This window comes from Pseudovirgaria hyperparasitica, assembly GCF_010093815.1.
Source record: "Pseudovirgaria hyperparasitica strain CBS 121739 unplaced genomic scaffold EJ05scaffold_63, whole genome shotgun sequence".
Classification (NCBI taxonomy): Eukaryota; Fungi; Ascomycota; class Dothideomycetes; order Acrospermales; family Acrospermaceae; genus Pseudovirgaria; species Pseudovirgaria hyperparasitica.
This window is the reverse complement of record NW_022985611.1, coordinates 1-9720: the sequence shown is the minus strand read 5'-3', so window position 1 is coordinate 9720 and position 9720 is coordinate 1. Positions and strand designations below refer to the sequence as shown.

The 9720-nt window shown below is 48.8% G+C and overlaps 4 protein-coding genes across 4 annotated transcripts; 2 read left to right on the top strand and 2 right to left on the bottom strand.

Moving 5' to 3' along the window:
* Positions 1–1100: 1100 nt before the first annotated feature.
* Positions 1101–2414, top strand: EJ05DRAFT_345993 (uncharacterized protein). The gene is made up of 3 exons (XM_033740965.1): positions 1101–1593; positions 1653–2220; positions 2272–2414. The coding sequence occupies exons 1-3, from the start codon at positions 1252–1254 to the stop codon at positions 2370–2372; spliced, it is 1011 nt and encodes a 336-aa protein (XP_033594901.1). The 5' UTR covers positions 1101–1251; the 3' UTR covers positions 2373–2414.
* Positions 2415–3635: 1221 nt separating this feature from the next.
* On the bottom strand, positions 3636–4972 carry EJ05DRAFT_515645 (uncharacterized protein; the record flags this gene model as incomplete). The annotated part of the gene is made up of 2 exons (XM_033748622.1): positions 3636–4043; positions 4846–4972. The coding sequence occupies 2 exons, from the start codon at positions 4970–4972 to the stop codon at positions 3895–3897; spliced, it is 276 nt and encodes a 91-aa protein (XP_033594900.1). The 3' UTR covers positions 3636–3894.
* A 1238-nt stretch (positions 4973–6210) lies between these two features.
* On the bottom strand, positions 6211–7190 carry EJ05DRAFT_481289 (uncharacterized protein). The gene has a single exon (XM_033745040.1). The coding sequence runs from the start codon at positions 7133–7135 to the stop codon at positions 6521–6523; it is 615 nt and encodes a 204-aa protein (XP_033594899.1). The 5' UTR covers positions 7136–7190; the 3' UTR covers positions 6211–6520.
* A 1445-nt stretch (positions 7191–8635) lies between these two features.
* On the top strand, positions 8636–9028 carry EJ05DRAFT_419967 (uncharacterized protein; the record flags this gene model as incomplete). The annotated part of the gene is made up of 2 exons (XM_033741458.1): positions 8636–8835; positions 8884–9028. Coding segments are annotated over 2 exons (345 nt in total), but the record flags the coding sequence as incomplete, so codon positions are not given.
* Between the last annotated feature and the right edge of the window lie 692 nt (positions 9029–9720).

The following is a 9720-nucleotide window of genomic DNA, read 5'->3' as shown; positions in this document are numbered from 1 at the left end:
ACATCAAACTCGCCGACCTCTGCTCCCAGTCGTTTAGCATCATCCTCTACAGCCATGGCTTCTACAATGCTTGCTTGTGAATCACGATAAGGGACAGGGGTACTCATAGAGCTATGTGCGGAGTCGGCACACCACCCGGGTCTGAGGTGCCTGTGACCGGTGAGGGTGATGCCCGCACTACTTCGTGTCTTTTTCATGATAAGTGACACAATAAATCGTGAGTGTTACCTTTATAAGCAGCTGCATTGCGGCCTGCAAAGTTGCTAGGGTTGTCATGGCCAGCCACCAGTGAAGGTACATCCCGATCAATTAGAACTCTTCTCGGAACCTGACCCACCAGTCGCTTGCGCACTGTACAACAACAAATGGATGTGGATCCATACACGGAAGGCCTGTGCCGCTTCCGAGCCCGAACACATACGGCTGAGCAGAACGAGCATGTATGCAGAGAACGATCGATCAAGAGGGCGTCTGTCTGACCGGTCGCAGCAAGCCACACATGAATCCTTGATACACAACCCCTTCTGAGCACTCACCCCTTGTCAGAAGTCGATTTGATCCTGCTTATTTGACTGGGTTCTTATTGCCACTTTTCTACGGTCCCTGTCGTTCCCTTTGTATAAATGTCTCTAATGTAGCGACGGGAGTTTCGAGAGCTTCCGCTTAGACCATATGTGCCTCTGCCTTACACTTTCACTAGAACGGGAATATCATGGCTATCAAGAAATTACCAACTACACAGTGCGCTGCCGCTGGACAATCACACGATCCTCAGGCACGAGGGATTCCTCCTAGAAATGTATCCCCAGTGCTTGAGGAGTATGAAGACCCTGTCATGACGCCTCTGAGCGATAGCCTTGACGATAGCATGCTCGATCTAGAGCTAGCTCCGCCTCGAAGGATAATTTCGTTACAGACCAGAAAGCACCTGTCTGTTGGCCCTGCATGATTCAGACAGATGAAGTAGGAGCAGTCCACTCTTCTAGAGCCATAGCTCGACTGACCATTCTAGTGCGACCCAGGCGAAATCTGTCGCCGTTGCGTAAATAGATCACAAAATCCAGGTGATGATTGGAAACTAGGCTGCTGTCGTGATACACTTCCTGATCTTATGATTTTTCTCCTACCAAGTATGTTCCGAACATGAGTATTGAACAGTGCTAACAGATTATAGCCTTGATTTCCGACCTCCACAGCAAAGACACGTTAATCGAACTGTGCGAAGCGAATGTTCATGATTGGGGAAAGTCTATGATCAAGATCCAATTGACGCCAGGATGGGGCTTGCCCTGGCTTGAAGTTGACGTCTATGAATTCAAGCCGAGTAATCCAGAATTGTTACGGCAATTCCAACACCTCAAGGACGCAAAAACGGGCCAAAACATGCGTGTAGAAAAGGCTTCGCCTCCACTTGGGCTACAGAACATTGATTATATCGAGGATGTGACCAAATATGACACTCATGTCAAACAGATCGCTACTCATTTCATGCCCATCTTTGTCGGTCGTTACTATGCGGGTGAAAAGGAAGAATTCGCGAAACAGATGTTCGAGTGTCTAGTCAACATCGACCCTGCTCAGGGAACCGAACAGGTATGAGCGCACATGCCCGTGACGAGGTCGTTGGACAGGTTGCTAATAACATGAAGGAGAAATTACTGACGGAGGTTTACTATCTCATAATGACCACCTATATTGTTTCACACACTTTGACCATACCTGAAGAACACAAAGTTGAAATCCTCTCAAAGCTATCAAACTATGGACCAGATGACTACGGCGACAAGACTTCGCCGCGTCTGGCGAACCGACAAATCAAACATTTCTACGCACGATTACAGAGAGAAATGATGAAGATGCTACTAGGACGTTTGCAAAACATGCTGGAGGGTAGTAGAGGCTACGATGAATGGACCGATGCGTTCATTATAGTTCTTGGTTTAGCCATTGCTACCGAAGGCATCCTGAAGAATGTTAACAGTATTCTGGATAGTAGAGTGGGCCAAGGAGATTGTGAGATGAGCTTCGCAGAGGAAAGCGCAAATGAAGCTGTCCGAAGAATTGACGGATGCTTCGACATTATCATAGAGCTCTTCCAAAAGAAGTATGCTCGCAGCTGTAATCCGATCAAAGATTGTAAAAATGACTGGAGCGCGAAGATCACTCAACCGGGAATGATCACATGCCTCCAGAAACTAAGTTCGCTCATCCAAGACAAAAGTACAAATTTCATTCCCCCCTTGGTCACTGGATCTTTGCTAATTTCTCCAGGGAATTTTCTTGAAGAGCGGACACGCGTGGCCGTTTCCATGCACAACTGGCGACAATACACAAGCCGCATTACAGCAAGATTTTTGCTGTCTTTTCTATAATTCGAAGATTACATAATAAGACTCCACCGCTCATGACGAGGACTACAGGAGGCTTTATGTAATACGAGTCCCGGTCTTCTCCTTCATCTCCTTCTCCCAGGCAGACCGGATGCAGACTCACTCGAGAAGGGAGCCGACGGCGAAGAGAGCCGAGGCCGCGAAATTAGAGAGCACACAGAGACGAGAGCTTGACGGAAAGATTTGCCTTTGGCTTTTGGATTTTCTTGATCAAAAATAATATTGAACCTGTCCTCTTTGTCTATGTCTTCTTCAAATACAGTGATTGCTGGGTAGTGTGGCAGAGTACCGTGCCCTCGTGTCCAGCTTTCGAGTGAGGGACGACCAGGGGCGCTAATTTGGTTGCAGACGAATGCATTGCGGCAGAGAGCTAACAAATATTTCCCTCGTAAATCTGCTACGCATCTTTCGGGAGTCATGCGGCTGTCAAATTCTCTGATTAGACCATTTCTTACCCCAGTGACAGCTAAAAGGCGATGAGCGCAGGGCCAGGTGCGGAATGGAAGAGGAGTACAGTAAGAGGAAGCCCTAGAAGAAGAGTCCATTACGTATCAGATTCTCGCCAATTTCAACTAACCATAGTTGCCTTATTTGCATATTTCTACTTTTATAACCTTCATCTTCAGGCGCAAGGCTACCTAGAAGTGCTTCGTATGAGCCTCATGAGGCATCATTATCTGATCAGTCAGACACTCCCTCCGGTTCCCTTGTTTGTAAAGCCGCTCTTGGCAACACTTTGTTGCCAAGAGCGGCTTGCGCGGTAGCAATGGCCTGTAAGTGCTACCTTATGGAACTATCAATACATGGCCGCTGCCAGGGCAAGGTTGACTCTTACTTGATACCGGACATAGACACGCTGTAGTGATGACCTGACGAGCCTCTAAACCCGAACAGAAAGTAGTCTCACACTATGCCACTACTGTATACGAACTGTATACCGTGATGAAGCTAAGGAGCGGTAAATGCACCGATATCGAACGAAGGGCAGTAGCATCTGGGAAGAGCTATCCATGGCCTACACACGGAGTAGCCGCACGTCCAAGCCCTCAACGCTGGGCCGGCAAGAGCAGGTGATTGAATTATAACACAAGTATTATCGTATGTCGTGCTCGCCACTCCTGCTTTGCGGTTCACACCAGCACTTGCGAGCCTCGCCCCAGGCCGATTGCCGAGATAATTCTTAATTTCCGGTCTTACACCGTAACGGTTCCTGTCTTTCAGGTTATTCTGCTTCTGCTGCATCTACTCGCTAGCATCGCGCATGTTGAGATATTTTTCGACAATGTAGGATCGCGTGCTCAGATGGCTCGCATAGACATTTGCTTTCTGAATCTCGTACTGCACTTTCCTTCGCTCTGCAGGATTCTGCTCCACTTCGTAGGTGTTCATAGTAGGGGTCATTCAACTGTCCCAATTGGACTTCACTAGGCCAAACCTTCGATTCGGCAGGTATTCCATCAACAACAAGCATAAGGAGCAATGTTATGGTGTCGTGTGGGCAAATCTATTCTGCGCCGAGAACTGGATACGAAAAGAGAGCAGCAAGTGCTTGGACGGCTTGACCCTTGGACGAAGAAGGCGATTCTGATAGGATTCTTTGAGATTCTTCAAGTCGTTGTTTCTTGATGGCCTCGGAATGGCGGTTAGGTGCTCCTGGGTCGTTCAAACGTGCATGGTAGATCAGTATCACTGCAGTGTATGTACTGCAGCCCCGGCACGCGCCCACATCACATATCTCCTATTCTGACTCGTCATGACTTTCGGGAGGCCCGCCAGAGCAATGCATGAATGAAGCGACCCATGCCGCTTTGTCGCACACCAGCCGCCAGTATACTGCGTCACGCTGTCAGGGATGGTGGAGGAAGACCCACAGTCTCACAAACATTGACCAATAATGCACCTTTCAATCATTGAGCCCTCTTAATCTATTCTATAGATTTAGATTCTGGTGTGCTATGAGGATGAATCATTGATGGTACTGGCTCCACTCAATGCTTGCGATTACTAAGTATATGTGTCCGAGAGAGAAAGCAAGCGGCGAGTCTCATTACGGCAGACACGTTCTGGTGAATGATTGCATTGGGAAAGAAACAGTTAGATGTACTTAGTTGAGGGGTTTGCAAGGCCGTTGTGGCTTACCATGTCCTCCAGAACAATGTATGAAGCCTCTTTATGATGGAATATCTGGTAGATGTCGGGACGGTCGCGAAGCTGTGAAGCGTCAAGAATATTGCTTATCTGTTTGGTACTTCTAATCATGAATAGCGAGGGCAGCACTTTACGGTTCGTTTTCCAAAGGCGTACGTACCATGACCATAATTGAAAATTTGACGGGCATAGCTGAACACTCGCATTCGTTTGGAGATGCAGGCCATGGTCAAATTCGATGGTATTTGAGCATGAGAAACATCACACCATCATCACCACAGATGAGTGGACAGACATCACCATGTACCTGCTTGCTGACCGACATCAGTTTGCTTGTAGGTCCAAGTCCCCTTTGCCATCAGACGGCCTAACGCCCCTGAGACCGTACTGTCGATTTGTGGTTTTGGTTGCTTCTCATGATTAGATGGAGACATGAGGGTAATAATGTAGGACAATTTCACGTGCTGTGAGGAGCTTCATAACGAAGGGAGAATGAGTAGTTTTACGATGCTGGGGGGCTTTGCGGCCAAGGCTGGTGCCGACCTCGAGGGGGTCGACTCCGTCCACCAGCTGGAAAGCGTTTCACGACCCCCGTGTTCAGGGGACGCAGAAACGACACTCTGGACCTTAGTCCGTTTTCAAATGGCAAGGGTCGACCAGGCTTGTCAGTTGGCTATGCTTCACCGGCAGCACTGAAATCGAGTCTCATCAGAGGAAGGTGGAGTGGATACCATATCGTGACGGCTGATAGGTACGCTGCCGTATATGCGAGCGGCCAATAGTGCGTCAATTTTTCTGAGTCTCCAACGACTGAGCTCACGATCGTCCCATATCAGGTGGCAAGAACCTTAGGCCCACGGAGATCTCACTTCATACTGGACATAGACACGCTGTAGTACTCAGTGGGTGATCAGGGCTGGAACTCCATTTCGTTGTGCAGTCATTGGTGGAAGTCCTTTGATGCTTTCGCCATGACTGCTATTCAACAACAACTTCTTACATCTTTTTTTCCAGTAGACTAAAGACGTCTGCAAGCCTCATAGGTATAAAATTGTCCTCATGACGATGCGTTCTACCATATACCATACGGACCAGTGATGCTATCCGACAAGCCGTCCAAAAGGCTGCGCAGCGGCGCTTGCCAATTCTGATGGCCATGAGAGCTTTGGTCGAGCATTGACCGGTGAGTGAAGTTCGGCTATGCGAAGTAGGGTGGTAACTAAGTCATAGCGCTCGAAAACAGAAGTGCAGTCGAGAGCAACCGCAATGTGCAGCATGCCTTAAAATTCAAAAGAAGTGCACTTATCTTGGACGTAAAAGGTATCAACGCAAAAGGGTTTCACCTTTCCACGTTCTCGACTACCCTTGGCAATCTTCATCGGAGCTATACTTTATAGCTCGGAATCCGAAAGGGCGGATATCCTTAAACGCTGCCCGCACAATACCGCCCGGAACTCTTATCGATGAGTACGTAGGAAAGGAAGTAAAGATCGAAAGTAAGATTACTTCCAAGGAGTATCTGGCATACTTACGACCTGGCTGGGGTATCGGAGAAGAGTGTCTAGCGAGGTACTAGAAGAGAATAACTCTTGGCGAAAAACATCCTACCACTCTTCGTGCTCAGGACAACCTAATTATATATAAAGAAAGGGAAGATAGAGGAGCCGTAAAGAGACGACAGCGTTCTTATTATCTTCTTTATTAAGTAGAATATCCCACTGCTACTAATCTTGAAAGCAAACTTATATAATTTAATAAAGTCACTATGCGCCACTTCCATATAAAAGTAGGTGGTTGTAGTAGGTAGTGGTGTGGCGCGCAAGGACTTTGCGGCGGCAATTATAATAATGTAAGTCACTCCTGCATGGCGGCCGACCCGTACGTGCGCACCCCTTGTTGCTGGACATGTTCTAGGATCATCTGAAACAAGTCTCGATGTAAACAAGAGGTTGGCTGATTGGGCGCGGCGATAGAAGTGGTAATTATTTCGCGCTCCTGGATACCTGGGGGGGGTTTTTGGCGATACGCCACTTTCCGTAAGCTTCTCTATCTGTATTATTTTGTAAATTCGGATTGTCTGTAGATGAGATTCGAACAGCTCGCAGATACGATACTCTCTGGGTAGGGTGCTTGGGCCTTGTCGTCGATTCAGCTCTTCTGCAACTTTGCTGCGGCACCTCTGGATTGTCTCGCTGTCGAATTTCGAGGATTGGCTCGTGTAAACGGAGATCCCTCCCATTGCCTCGCTGGCTCCTTCTTGAAGGATGGTTCTCAGGTCGCCATCCACCTCGATCAGCTCCTCGCAAGCCAGGGGTGATGGTGAGTCTTTCGCCGATAGGCGTCCTTTGCTTGATAGTTCTGACATCCCGATCGTTTTGGCATATGGTGCGGATCACGAGGGCTTTGGGGGCTTGAAAATAATCGGAGTGCTGGTGACAAAGACACTCCTTCCGGTTCCCTTGTTTGTAAAGCCTCTCTTGGCAACAGAGTGTTGCCAAGAGCGGCTGAAGGAGGACGAGCTCTGTAATCCGATCGGTCCGAATAAATACAAGCATGCGCTGCGATCCCATGGCCTCATTTTGTTCGACCGCACCCATGGCGATGATTTTTGGAAAGGGTTGGATATCATAATAATACAGATGAGAATAATGTTGCAGATGGCATCAATGCATCTCAGCGTGTCAGCATGCCTTCCCCGATCCTCCGTGACCCGGGACCACAGCTACTAACCAGGTTGGCACAGTAACTCACGATACGAGCTAGGTCATCAAGTGTGATAGAGGACGTGCCGTCATCCACTTGGAGCATCGGAGCTCCCTTCTGAAGACCTTCTCCATAGAACCAGAATTTTTCGTAGGCGCTGACTTGCGCACTCCCTGGGCGAAGCACATTGATATATTGGTTCGTCAGTCATTGCGGTTCTGATAATCGGGTTCTGGGTGCTCTGGCTGAAAGAGTTCCTGTCCAAAAAGTTAAATCCTGAGCTTCGGCTACGGCTCTGAGATTATGCATTCTAACACGGCAGAAGTCACTCAGGGCAGTCTTGCAGACGTTGTACGGCAGCTATGTGCGCGCAAATAGACAGACATGGTTTTTCGGGCCAAGCTTCATCGAATCCGTCACACTACGGTCCAATCTCGTTCCAATTGCTCTAAGTAACCAACTCCGAAGTGCGTGGGACGGGTAGCTACTAAGCACCTATTTCTACCCTCACTTGCCATGGCCCACACCTCCGAGTTGTTTGACAGGCTATATTCAAGATATTTCAGAGCGAACTCGGCGGCTTCATGCTCAGCTTGTTTTACCAGATCTCTGTAACGCGGGGCTTCTGTGCCATGGGTTGCGTTCTTGATCGGCCACGAGTTACGTGAGAGCGGCAGATCTCCAAGTTCCTGCAAAGTTTGTGGCTGCGGCGCAGCAACAGACCGATGGCTTACGATTATCCGTATTGAATTAGATTCAGATGATATATCTACGACACTACTTCCAAGAAATGATGCGGCTTGAAGCTCCAGATCAGAGCTGCTAGTTTCTAACACACGACTTGAATTTTTTTCACTTTTCACTTTTCACTCCTCAACTTTTGTTCCTGGTGAAAGAACCTCTCATCTTTGCAGCTATCACACTACTACACTGCGACTCCTTTCACCCGCGCCTGAGACTTTTAAAGACATATATTTGCTAGAGCTGGGGAAGACTCCGCTAGCTCACTCTTTCTGCAAACGTGGATATCTCACTCCTTCTCGAGTCGCGAGACTCTGCGTCTTAGCCTGCTGCCAATAAGCATACCACCTCTTCGACGAGCTCCGCGGCCGGCGTAAGCAGACTTGGGCCGACTTCGACGTCGACTTCCTACGTACCAGCTCCTGCATATATCAAATCTGCAACCTTTTCCACATTCTCTATCTATTCAGCCGCTGCAACAACCTAAAAAGCTTCACCATAACAACGCCTTTCAACCCCTATCTTTCGGTGCCCATCATAACGGTCCGCCTCACTACAACTCAGGTCACTCTGGATTGCCTTCTCCACCTCTACGAAGCCTCTCCATCAAGCGCACAGCATCACAAACGCCACTAGTCGATGAATCGCCGCAGAAGAATGGCACAAAGTGGACCCAGCAGGAAGATGAGCTCATTGTCTTGTTAAGGGGCGAAGGTATGAAGTGGGAGGACATTTCCAAGAGGATTCCCGGACGGAGTGCCATCTCATGTCGACTTCGCTATCAGAACTACCTCGAGAAGCGCGCACACTGGGACGAGGAGAAGAAAAATAAGCTCGCGCGACTCTACGTCCGGTAAGCATGCCCACTCTATCTGATTATATCGACTCTAACGCGTCTTAGCTTCAAAGAAGCAATGTGGCAGAAGGTTGCATCGGAGATGGGTGTTCCGTGGCGCTCTGCTGAAGCAATGCACTGGACATTGGGGCCTGACGAGATCGCACAGCGGGCCAACCAGCCAGTGTTCCAATTGAACGCTGCAGCCACGGCTGGACCAGAGGCTGCGTCCACTTCACCGCACGCTCCACCACTCAGTGCGGCAGCAGCCTACTATTCTAATCCTCAGATACGGCGGAACGACCTTGCTGCTCAACCGCCGCCACCAGTCATACAAGGTTACTCGTCAGTATATCCAGCACCACAGCAAAGGCCACCGGCCAGCGAAGGGTATGGGCCACGCCCACATGCAAAGCAGGTTGAGTACTCAAGTCTTTTAGAGGGATCACGTTAATAGGATACACTACTCTGCCTAAGCTTTGAATTGAGCAGGCCGCTTGCAATTCGTGTATGATTAGTTATGACATTTCGTCATTAGGTTGCATTTGCTTCAGCGCACCGACACCAGAGGATTTGGAGTAGTTCCCTATACCAGAGGTATAGTGGTCTCACGTACTACATTGTTAAATCGAGGCTGAGAAGGCTGGTTGGGGGCCTGAAGTAGAAGATAAACCGGACTAAAAAGAATAAGTTCAAGGGCAGACTACCAACAGACCGCGGGGTCGTGAATACGAGAGATGCTATTGTGTACTATAGTAACATGAAGATATGGTCCCACAAAAGCAAAGTATACCTGAGACTCTATCCTGTCCGAGACTCGAGTACCGTACAAGGGTACCTTCTATCCTCGCGCCGACGTAGCACGGAATTTCAGTAGCGCGCTGATATCTCCACACTGGTGGC